Source organism: Genypterus blacodes, unplaced genomic scaffold (assembly GCF_046128005.1).
Source record: "Genypterus blacodes isolate CSIRO-AG114 ecotype Tasmania unplaced genomic scaffold, CSIRO-AGI_Gbla_v1 ptg000139l_1, whole genome shotgun sequence".
NCBI lineage: Eukaryota > Metazoa > Chordata > Actinopteri > Ophidiiformes > Ophidiidae > Genypterus > Genypterus blacodes.
Genome location: NW_027466941.1, coordinates 553,381 through 565,174, shown reverse-complemented (window position 1 = coordinate 565,174; position 11,794 = coordinate 553,381). Strand labels below are relative to the sequence as shown.

Genomic DNA, 11,794 nt, shown 5'->3' with positions numbered 1-11,794 from the left:
GTGTACTCCTCTACCAAATGACTTGATAAGTCCCATCATCATTTCTCAAAGGAAGCACGCCTCATTGGACACAAGTGTTTCTTCATTTAATAAGCTGTGTCAGATCCATTGATATGATAATTCTCTTTTTTGTAGGAGAAAACTTTTCACTCCCTCTCTCCTGTGTTATCTCTTCTTCCCTTATTCGTCCATCATGCTGTCTGTTTGTGTGTCTGTGTTGCAGTGTTCGCTCTGTTATCATGCTTTTTAGACTGTCTGCACTGCACAGCACTGCATTGTATGGACTCAGATCAATGTACTCACAACACTCACCTCCAGGCTTTATCGGTTAGATGTGTTCACTGCAACACAGCTCCATCCTTCAGGTTAACGTGGACTGGAGGCACATTGTTTACCCTAGAAGTTATTGTGCTGTTCTGTTTTGTCACGGTTATCAGGTCCATATTACCTTTGACTTTACTCTCTTTCAGTTCCTTTATCATCCCTTTCACTTCCCTCATTACACTGTGTGTCCTGCCCTCTAAATTTAAGTTGTTTGTCCAAGTCCACTGCTTGATGAACTTCCAGTAATCTACACGGTGTGGACATGGGGCATGTCTCACCCCGCGCCTCAAAAGACCTCATTTATATTTATGACAACCTCGACTCCCTGTTCCTGATTAATCCACTTAATATTAGGAGGCACATCCATAAATCTCCCTCTGCCTCTGAGGAGAGTGGTGATGTGTCAAGAATGCCAACTCCCGGACTCCAAGAGGAAGCTACACCGATCCCAATGCCCCTGATTGTGACAACCCACACCATGCATAGTTGTACGCTTTCACAAACATAAAGTTTATAGTAAAAAGAAAAGTTTGGTTTAACAAGACAGCTATTGATATTCCGAAGATGAATTATCCTCTCTTTCTTTGGGCAGACAGAGGAAGAGATCTTGAAAGAGACACATGCTGAGCTACAGATTAGCCAGTTGGCAGAGATTGCACTGTTTGAGCCCCTCTAAGGACTTCAAATCAGAGGATAAACATCAAGTTTGAATACGTCCGTGACAGAAACAGGTGGCGCACAGCTTTGATCATTACAATTTATTTTGTTTTCAAGACTTCTCATTCTTTGGTCATTGATTAACTTTGAACAAACCAGGGCTTTGGGCTGCATCTGTGTATGCATCCAAGAACATGGATTTGTGTGTTTGTTTGCCTGTCTGTTACACAAACCTTCTGATTCGGTGCATCTCAAGTCTCTCTGTGCCACACACAAACTTGTAATGCAAACCAAGACTATGTCCTTGAATACCCCAGAGGATCCCTCCTTCCACTACTTCATTCATCCCTCCCTGCCTTCAGCTCTACTTAAGCAGATGGCCACAGATGGGAAAATGGAGCCCAGTGAACCTGATGGCATCTGTTTTGGGTCACACTCTCCATAACCCTCCCACATGCACCGAGTCATACCATGCACACAGAGCGCCTTATTACTCACAGCCTGGCCACTATGGCATATGCAGATGCCACAATGACAACACAGTGCATTAGTCTCTCCAGCTATGACAGCATAACCTGGATAAGGTATCAAAGGCCTGTGTCGATACAATACAGGGCACTGTGTGACATTCTGGGAAACACAGCCAAGTTTAATAAATAAGCACTGCCTACGACTTAATCATATATACAGTATATAGTATGAACATGTTGAGTGCAAACAGACACCTAAAATATATGTTTAATTAGCTATAATGTGACTTTAAAATAAGGCTTTTAACATAGGTCACTGCTGTCCTCCTTAATCAAGCACCCCAGTATCCCAAGGGCTGCGTTCTTGATCATTTTGGACTTAAATCTTGTCCAAAGGCCAGGGAAAGTCTAAAGCCTCTGTGTATTAGATATATTCCTTCCTTTAGTGATAATTGCAAAACTTTTCTTTCACCACTTTAGCCTGTTTCAGCAAAAATGCTGATGATTCAACAACCTTTCCACCTTCTCCTCCCACCTGAATGCTCATGTGTGAGGAGCAGGTGAAATGAGGTATAGCGGCCCTGGCCAGGACAGCTGCCATCCACCGTTCAGCAAGTCCCATCCATTTCCAAGCACAGATCATTACGGCTCTGATGGTGGACAGATGGTGATGAATTGGTGCCGATACTGTTGCAGGACGATTTTGGAACCATTCGCTTGCAGAAATTGCTATATCACCTTTTCTTCATCAACAGAAGGGCCAGATACCAAAAGAAACTCCACCCTCCTCTTCCCATGAGCTCAGTTTACTAATGGTGGGTAATGCCATAGAGTGGTGGGTAATGCCATAGAGATGATGCTTGCTTGATGCATTCACAGATGTTAATTCTGAGTGAAACAATCAGGATTTGCAACCGACAACAACAGACATTCAGCATCTGGTAGCCCAATAAACTCTAGCAATCTGTGTGGTGTCGTTAGGGGAGCAAATATAGAAAGACTCAACTTCTGACTCTCATGTTGAGCAACATAGCAAAACAGAAACTCCAGGGAAATGATGTTCTTTCGAAGGATTTAACGCCAGACTGTAAAATGTGTTTATTTGTCCATTAGCCAATGCTGTCATCTAGTGGTGTGAATCTGTGTAGACTCCAATCCGCTTGTTCCATGTGAAAAAAGAGAAAATGTTTTGGACTTGTGGCTTCTGTGTGGGATTTCCTTCGGGAATGGCAAACACTCCAGACCTTGACTGCTATTTTTGTGTCCTGTGCCAGTGTAGTTTGTTGGCCTTTTTTGCTGCTGAGTCATTGCTGCCACGCTCCTCCAGTAAATTGGCAAATGTTACTTTAAGAGGCCTGTTGAGTGAATGTCAAATATAATCACACATTGGCCAAGCTGTATTATTAAGATGGTATTGCAACATTCATCTTTTTGGTTGTGTTGGATGTCCTGATATAAATGCGAATTAATTACAGCTTTTACTTTGGGGGTTTTTGTAGTGTTTTCTCATAAAAAGACCAACATCACTGAAAAATAATGTACAAAAGGGAGATAATATAACCCACCATTGGAGCAGAAGGTTCAGCAGTTAATTATTGGGTGGCAAAACTACTTCTACCCAATAAGAACCACACTATACATACATACATGACAATCTTTGGCTTACATGAAGCTCTTCCAGCATCTCACTGAGTCATTTTCACAAACATCATCGACCTCAACAACGTTAGAGAATGCCTCCATCTGGTTTAAATCAGCAAAATCCTACCACATAATTATTCAGTTACTTATTTCAAAGAAAGGGTTTCTCTGCCAATGATCAGACTAAATGGACAAGTGACCATTGAGAACCAAAATAGCCCACTCAGCAGTTTGTAAGCCACTGTCCAAACACTCAGACAAAAGAGATGGCTGAACCCTCCTGGCTTGACTATACAAAGAAGTTCAAACATTTGTGTCATGTTTAAGACACCTGTCGAATCACTGAATCTGACAGCTAAACTTGGTGGACCAGCTTCTGCAATGGATGTTTAGTTACCACGTACAAAATAGCGTAGTGTAAATTTAAAATCCTTTTATGGGACACCTACCTGCGTCATCATCAACTGGCATCCCACTTCTGATATTGATCGACTCTGCTTTTGATGTTGGAAGCAGTTGCAGTTGCATCAGCCAACATTTTGGCTATTCTGGATATCTGGTCCTTGGCAGGGATGATTGGCGAGATACGTCCGTGATTACTATCTAGACAGAGGGAACTTAACTCAGAGAGAACTCTAACCTTAATAAATAATAAAGTAGTACATTGTAGCAATAGTCTTTACATTTGTAATAGCATAACAATCTTTCAGGAAGGCTGTACTGTCTCACAAAGAATGCTGCATTCTGCTCCAAATTTGGTAAATAGATTCTCATGGTTTTAGGCAGCTTATCGAAATACAAATCAAGATATGAAGATAAACACAAAAATCTTAGATAGCTGTTTTCATGTTAGGTTTCCATTTGTAATCCTTATTACAGTCGGAGGAAGCCAAAGCCTTTAAATATACTAAATGCCTAACCATTTGTTTGTGGGATCTTTTCAGTGTTGCTTCTGTATTTCAGCTGTTTATGGAAACTGCATCTCATATGTGTGCAACATATCATTATGGTAAAACCTGGCAAGAACAAACCAACTAACAAACTTCTTTTCAATCATTTTATGTTCATTGCATTAGTGCCCCCTCGTGGTTATCTGGGGGTCGAATAGCAAGCGCTGCAAAATGAACTATTTTCGAGCAATGTTCTGTCTATAAATGGCACAATGTCAGTTTAATCTTTTTAAAAAAATGTATCCCGTTCAATGAATTATACACAAAAGACGTTCTTTTAAATCAACGATTTGACTCCAATAAACAGGAAATTCAGAGACACCAACATTTACCACCGCATGCACCAACGACGCTATTTTTTGTTAATAATCAAAACCACAAATGTCTACAAAATCTAACATGATGTTTCTTAAGTAACATTTTGGTCTGGTCAGATCTTGTTTGTCTTCATTTATATTCCGATAAGCCAGACTCCATTTATTAAACTTGGAACAGACAGTATGCGGGCAACAGGTTTAATGAAAAAGAGTAGAAACTAATCAAGTTTTAAAACAAAAAAAACAAAACTATGCAACTGTACCATTATCGCTCAGCCACTCAGCTCGCCGGCAGTCCTTAACTACAAATCCCATGAAGTGGAGTGACGTACGCCCAACGTCTGCGTCAACGTTACTTTGCGCTGGACCAATGGTTGTTCAGTATTTGGTGAGCGACGTACCGGTAGAACCATGTCATTGGTTACTATGTGGTTTCCAGGAAGTGAATGCCACAATTGTAACCGCCTCACACATGTGAGCACAGTCGATAGCACCACGCGCACCGTGTGGAAGGGAGAGATACCGGCTGGGAAGGCAACGTCATTCCTCCGACCACCAACTCGACGTAGCGCTGAAGACAGACCGGAGCGGAGCGGCGTTGTCCGACGCAGGTACGGTACCGGTAACGGTGAATTTTCGATACATTTCCCGTTTAAAAGGCTAACGGTTTTTTTTCGCGTGGTTTCCCGGGTAGCTTGGTGAATGTAGGTCGTCTTAGATAATGAATTGGGTGGGCACTAGGGCCTGGAAGACGTTAGGCCTGAGATTTGTCCGCGCACTGTACTGACAAACACAGCCCGGCTAGGGTCGCTCCCTATCGGTCAGTCCCGCTACCAGCACTGGTCAGGTGCCCGGCGGACACCGCGCCATTGTTTGGAGAGGTACTGAGCCGGCTAGTCATGACCTATAGTTTGTCCGCCTACTTGGACACGGGCCTGTGGTCAGTCGTGTTGCTGAGCAGTTTACCGCATATGTTTTGTTCATCTTTATCACGTCTTTTCAGGTGCTGAAGCGATTACAGCAGAAAGATGGCGGACGACCCAAGCGCGGCGGACAGGAACGTGGAGATATGGAAAATCAAGAAGCTGATCAAAAGTTTGGAAGCCGCCCGTGGGTAAGGAATCATTTTGACCTGCTTGACCATCTAGTGACCGGCCTGGCTGCACTGGCGTGTATGGCTTTCGGGGATAGTGTGTGTGAGGACCGCCGCAACAGCTGGAGATCAGTTGAGTGGGGTCGAATTTGGGAGTGGTTAGCATAGCTAGCTCATTTTAGCTTTGTCTGAAGCATGCTAATGCAGATACCCGCTGTCGCACCGAGCCTATCTAGACGTTTGAAACCAGTGTTGTTTAGAAGGTTGTGCTGTTATGATTGTTTACATTTGTTTTCATTCATGTACGAAGATTGTTGGCTCAATGTGTTACTTTCTTGTAAGGCACATAGCTAGTCACGTTAGCCACGAGGCTAATGCTTGTGGCTAACCGACGTCATCTCTGAAAGAGGCCGCCATGGGTGTCTTTACCAAGAGAGCACGTTGATCGGAATGGGGGGCCGGCTAGCTTAGAGCTTGAACTTCCACATGAGCCGAAACTCATTTCACAAGTCCACGCGATGTTCGCCTGACCTCCGTAGAAGTAGATGATAACATTAACTCTCAGAATTCCCCCCAGACTCGTGCCGTTTGTTTATGGCAATGTTAGTGCTAACGGTGAAGCTAAGCCGGCTACAAACACCCAACGTGTTGTTCGTCGTCAGGGACACTGTGGCCTCCCTAAAGGATCAAACACGCCTCGTTAATAAAGGTGTGAGTAAGCTTCACCAGCTAGCGGCTTTCAATGCGACATCCATCAAGCGGTGAGCCGAATGTGCTCCGTGTCCCACCGCCTGCCATGTCACACACACACGCCGGTGACCATTTGCCCTACATTCAACTAGCTGCCGCTACCTGCATGTGTGTGCCGAGTCAGCGTGTGCGCTTTGTCTTTAGGAAGGCGCTGAATGTAAAGACAGCAGCGTGGGTGCGCGGACCTGAAGTTCAGTCCTTCACCAAGGGCAGACGTTCTATTGTGTCGACTTGAAAAGCGGCGCTGTTTGCCGCTCACCTTTTAGACCTTGTCGGGGTGATACATTTCCTTATGAATGTGTTTTAATAATTGCGGTAGAACAATAAGTTGAAGTAGAGACACCAATGCCAACGGTCATGTTGAAATAAGAGTGGATCAGTTTTATATTTTATGTTGTGTTTTAATGAGATATGGCACAAATCCTTATAGGGCATTGCTGGATAGAATGCAGTTTGTATACTAAGTTGTTGTTTATTTAAAGTATTAAGTATAAGTTCCCTTTGTCTCCATAGTAATGGCACCAGTATGATCTCGCTGATCATCCCTCCCAAGGACCAGATATCCAGAGTGGCCAAGATGTTGGCTGATGAGTTCGGCACTGCCTCCAACATCAAGAGCAGAGTCAACAGGCTCTCTGTTCTCGGGGCCATCACCTCTGTACAGCAAAGACTAAAACTATACAACAAGGGTACGTGTTAACATCAACCGATCGGATAAACACTACATGAAGAGCCACTGAGTTGTTTTTTTAACTTCAGAAGGCAGCGGTAGGAAATTATTGACAAAATAAATCTCAGCGCAGTAGCTCTAACTTTCTGTCAAGTTAGAGCAGTGTTACAGTTGGAACATGGTTAATGTAATAAGGTTTGGAGATTAATATTAATGTAAATGGATTAGAATTCACAGTATATGCTACATTTATATATTTTATATTTCAAAGTTTACCAAAGCTGAAATAGTGTGCCTGAATAGCAACACGTGCTTTTTGAATTCAATAAGCTCGATAAAACCTCAGGACTTTCCCTTTGAATTCGTACATTAAGCAAATTCTGGTCTCCCTTAAATGAACCATACATAAACTCATGCCTCCTGCCAATGACTTTGTCTGCCTTGTCTAATGTCCTTCTGACTTTTCTCCCCCGTTAGTGCCACCTAATGGATTGGTTGTGTACTGTGGCACCATTGTGACTGAAGAAGGCAAGGAGAAGAAAGTCAACATTGACTTTGAACCTTTTAAACCAATCAACACCTCTCTGTACCTCTGTGACAACAAATTCCACACTGAGGTGAGGGCTGATGCTTTTGGTGGTGTGTGCTTATGTGAGATTGATTGTCTGAGAAGGGAGCAGGGGTTTAATTTTCTCTGCGTTTATCCATGTTTTTGCTTGGCTTTCTGTCACAATCTCCTCACCGCACCTCTCTTTCTGTCACTCTCCTAACAAAGGCATTGACAGCCCTGCTCTCTGACGACAGTAAATTTGGCTTTATTGTGATCGACGGTAGTGGGGCGCTCTTTGGCACACTGCAGGGAAACACCAGGGAGGTGCTGCACAAGTTCACTGTGGACCTACCCAAGAAGCATGGTACTGATCCACATCACACACACACACACTGAACCTGTGCAGTTTTCATCCACGCATCAGGGATAATGAGACAATTCAATATGGCTTTGCTTTTTTTGCCCTTCATTTTGCCTGTTTGGAAACACTATGGTCATTGCTTGTTGTCGTTGTCTATCTTTCAGGCAGAGGAGGTCAGTCTGCTCTGCGTTTTGCCCGTCTGAGAATGGAGAAGAGACACAACTATGTGCGTAAAGTGGCTGAGACGGCTGTCCAGCTCTTTGTTTCCAATGACAAAGTGAATGTGGCAGGAATGGTCTTAGCTGGCTCGGCTGACTTCAAGACTGAGCTCAGCCAGTCCGACATGTTTGATCCGGTAAGTCTGTGTCTGTATGTGATACACTAACATAACGTTTTATTATGTCCAGTGTGTAAATATACATTATCACACCATTAGCAAGTGCCACCAAATTTTGACAGTTAAATGAAAATATAGTTAAATAGTTGGTGATGTAGCTCAAACTTTAGTGTCGGCATTTTAAAATGTGATGTTTGTTATTGAAAGTAGACCGATACAGAAAAATACTTTATTTCCTGTTGTCCTGAATCATTATTGTGCTCGATTATGTTTTGCCAAGCCAACTGGGTTACTTTTAGTCTGAATCATAGGTGTGGTCCAGTGTGACTAATTCACACTTATGGTGCCAAATTGTTATGAAAAGCGGATGAGTTAACAGGTTTATTGAAGCTGTGTGTGTGTCTCTGTCTGTGTTTGTGTGCAGAGGTTACAAGCCAAGGTTCTGAAACTAGTGGACATCTCCTATGGAGGAGAGAATGGCTTCAACCAGGCTATAGAGCTCTCAGCAGAGGTTCTCTCTAATGTCAAGTTCATTCAGGAGAAGAAGCTCATAGGTGGGTATTTTTTCTATCTCTAATCCACATGTAATCTCTCCATCCCACTAGTTGTGTTTTGATATAACTTGACAATTTCTTCCTTTTCTATGCCAATTGTCTACAGGGCGATACTTTGATGAGATCAGCCAGGACACTGGGAAGTACTGTTTTGGTGTGGAGGACACACTCAAAGCCCTGGAGATGGGAGCAGTGGAGATCCTAATAGTCTATGAGAACTTAGACACCATGCGTTACATTCTGCGTGTGCATGGGGCCGAGAGCAACGGAGCAGAGAATGGTACCATTCCACAAAACCAGTAAACACAATATCATCATTGCTATCTTGTTGCTATTCTATAACCTTAGTGCCTCTTCTGATTTTTAGATGAAAAGACTTTGTATTTAACGCCGGAACAGGAGAAGGACAAGTCCCACTTCACAGACAAGGAGGTGAGTTCATGCGCACAAAGACGGACCCCCCGACATGAACAGAGTCAAAGTGTTTAGCACTGATTAAAACTGTATCTGCATTGTTCCTGACTTTTTGTAGACGGGGCAGGAGCACGAGCTGATCGAGAGCATGCCCTTGTTGGAATGGTTTGCTAATAACTACAAGAAGTTTGGAGCCACGCTGGAGATTGTCACAGACAAGAGCCAGGAAGGGTCTCAGTTTGTCAAGGGCTTCGGTGGTATTGGAGGTGAGTGCGCTCTGTGTGGCAGGCTTTGTGATTTGTAGTAATGGCTAGTGCCTCTCTCATGCAATATCAAGTTAGAAAAGAGTGGGAAATATATATTACTCAGTGCCAGTTTGACTGTCTGAGAGTAGGTTTCTACTGCCACCCGACCAGCACTTTGGATGAAGCATGGTGAGGCCTTTAACTGAAGGGCAGCCATAGATCAGCTACAAGACTGGGCATTTGTCAAATTCCTATTTTGTAGTTTCATAGTTTTTATTGAAGAAGGCATCGGGTGACATAACAAAAATGCAGTTATTGAAAAAAAAATTGAAGGAGACGAAAATGTATAGATATAAGAACACAATTTCATGTGATTGACACGGCTTTTCAATAGGGTATGGTAAACTGTGCTGATTTGATCATCTTCCATTCTGTATTCACCCTGTTATTTTTCAGGAGGAGATGAGTGGCGGAGGGTAAATTGGAATGTTTGGCATTAAAATGTCCCGATGTTGACCAATGATTGTTACATTTTCCTTATTGGTAGCAATGTTTGAAAACTTAATTTCTTCATTTGTGTGCATATATTCATCTCAAGGTGCGCTATTCCAAATATAACAGGTTAAATATGTATATGAAGTGTTTCTTACTGAATTATTAGTGTCATAGGGACATAAGTAGTTCCATTTACACATTCTTACTCCATTTGAACAAAACATGGCATAGCTGGGCAGCCATTGCATTATCCTTAATCTGTTGTCTGTGTTCTCCAGGTATCTTGCGGTACAGGGTGGACTTCCAGGGCATGGAGTACCAAGGAGAGGACGATGAGTTCTTTGATTTGAATGACTACTAGGTAGTCTGGGACTGATAATTGGGAGAAAAAAGAAAAGCAAAGGATTGAATGAAGAAATAAGGAAAGAAAAATGCCACCTCTGGCAGCAAGTGAGAGGGGCGACCTTGTTGACCATATGTATGACAGTCACACCTTCCAATTTACTGGTTGCATACACAAACCTGCACATAAATTTCATGTGTACACACAACAAATTTACATCACGCAGGCTGAAGAGAAGTGAGATTTCTTTCATCCAGAGAGGGAGAAAGCCCTTCCTGAATAAATCCCTGCCTTAGAGTGCTGGTTCCTTCCCCAAGTTGGATTGGACTCGACTCATTTTTTTTTTCTTCCCCTCCCCTCCATTTTGAATGAACACAACAGCAAGTTCCCAGATTCCCTGCTGTCCCCGACCCAGTCTGAAGATGAACTTTGGACTCACTACTCATATATAGAAAATATATTTTCCTTTCTTGCCTCATCATGCCCTTACCCAGTCTCCCTTCTATGCTTTCTCTTTTTTTGCATTTCATTTTTTTACTGGTAACTGCTGCTGTTGTATTTTATGAGAGTGGGGGATTTTTTTTACCTGGGTTTCTGTAGAGAAAGGGGGACAAAGTATTAAATTTGAACTGCTGAAAACGATTGCTACCTGCTCGCGTGCTGTTGTCTCAATCCTATGTCACCTTTTTTCCCCCCTGTAAATGTTTACTTTTAACTGCTCCTCGCCATCAAATTGAAGAATATCATCAAAGGCCCCCGTGGACTGACGAATGTGATCGTTCAAAGAGGTTATGTCATTTGAGAAACTATATTTGGCCGATTGCCTACCTGTTATACAGTGATTAAGAAAGTTAGAGGGGTAATTCATGAAGCATTGAAAAGAAATGAAGAAAACGTATACTTGAGCTGTTGAATATGTGCAGACCACACATACTTTTAAACTATTGCAAGATGAGCAAAGAAAATCACTGAAGTGCTTTATTTTGAAATTTCCAAAGTGGACAACTTTTTTAAAGAAGATCTCTGTTGAGACTATTGCAGTATGAGGCAAATGTCCTGCTGAGGTTTTTTTGTGGTAATGTATTCAATCAAGTAGAATTAACAAGCTGTCGGACATAAAACCAATCCTCTGGAGTTGCAATGATTGGCAGTGACTGAAAGTGCCTGTGTATTGTCTGTTTTGATTATCATTCATGATTGTCATTTTCATTTAAATTGTATAAAATTGGTGTGGATTTACCAAATTAGTTTTCTCAAAATTATAAGAAAAGTCACCAAATTAGGCAACATGTATTTACTTCAGAGCTCTGGCAATGGAATCTTACAATACATAACTTGTATTGTTTTATGGATTATGTTCAACTACTTTCCCTTTGTATCATCCTTCATATTAAAATACCCAACATCCTGCCGCATCTCAAAGCAAAGCTATGCGGATGATTGATTTTGCCTTGGTGTATCCTCTTCAGGATAGCAACAGCATCTTCATCCATTTGCCCTTTTGTTTGGGGGAGTCACCGGGGAAGCCTTGGTAGCACGGTAAGCCAATCAATAAAAGGCACAGAAGTAAAACCACACCTCTTTTGACAAATTCTGCCCAATCAGCTTGTTTCTCATAATGTG

At 42.4% G+C, this 11,794-nt stretch overlaps 1 protein-coding gene and 1 long non-coding RNA gene across 3 annotated transcripts; one reads left to right on the top strand and one right to left on the bottom strand.

Moving 5' to 3' along the window:
- Positions 1 to 1,105: 1,105 nt before the first annotated feature.
- LOC143011964 (uncharacterized) lies at positions 1,106 to 4,658 on the bottom strand. The gene is made up of 3 exons (XR_012964957.1): positions 4,623 to 4,658; positions 3,542 to 3,695; positions 1,106 to 2,806 (listed from the first exon to the last, which is right to left on the bottom strand). It is a non-coding gene; the product is annotated as an uncharacterized LOC143011964 (long non-coding RNA).
- A 158-nt stretch (positions 4,659 to 4,816) lies between these two features.
- Positions 4,817 to 10,813, top strand: etf1a (eukaryotic translation termination factor 1a). 2 transcript variants are annotated; one of them, XM_076164939.1, is made up of 11 exons: positions 4,817 to 4,970; positions 5,363 to 5,473; positions 6,716 to 6,891; positions 7,350 to 7,489; positions 7,648 to 7,786; positions 7,948 to 8,138; positions 8,545 to 8,674; positions 8,781 to 8,954; positions 9,042 to 9,106; positions 9,207 to 9,354; positions 10,107 to 10,813. In XM_076164939.1, exons 2-11 carry the CDS (start codon positions 5,388 to 5,390, stop codon positions 10,187 to 10,189), a joined length of 1,332 nt encoding a protein of 443 aa, XP_076021054.1. In that variant the 5' UTR covers positions 4,817 to 4,970; positions 5,363 to 5,387; the 3' UTR covers positions 10,190 to 10,813. The 2 variants fall into 2 exon arrangements, with proteins under 2 accessions (XP_076021054.1, XP_076021055.1); XM_076164940.1 differs by lacking the exons at positions 4,817 to 4,970; positions 5,363 to 5,473 and adding an exon at positions 5,481 to 5,584.
- Positions 10,814 to 11,794: the final 981 nt, after the last annotated feature.

Coding starts and splice junctions, on each gene's coding strand:
- etf1a (XM_076164939.1), top strand. CDS start 5,388: ATGGCGGACGACCCAAGCGCGGCGGACAGGAACGTGGAGATATGGAAA. Junction 7,490..7,647: donor ACAACAAATTCCACACTGAG/GTGAGGGCTGAT, acceptor CTCCTAACAAAG/GCATTGACAGCCCTGCTCTC. Junction 9,355..10,106: donor GGGCTTCGGTGGTATTGGAG/GTGAGTGCGCTC, acceptor TGTGTTCTCCAG/GTATCTTGCGGTACAGGGTG.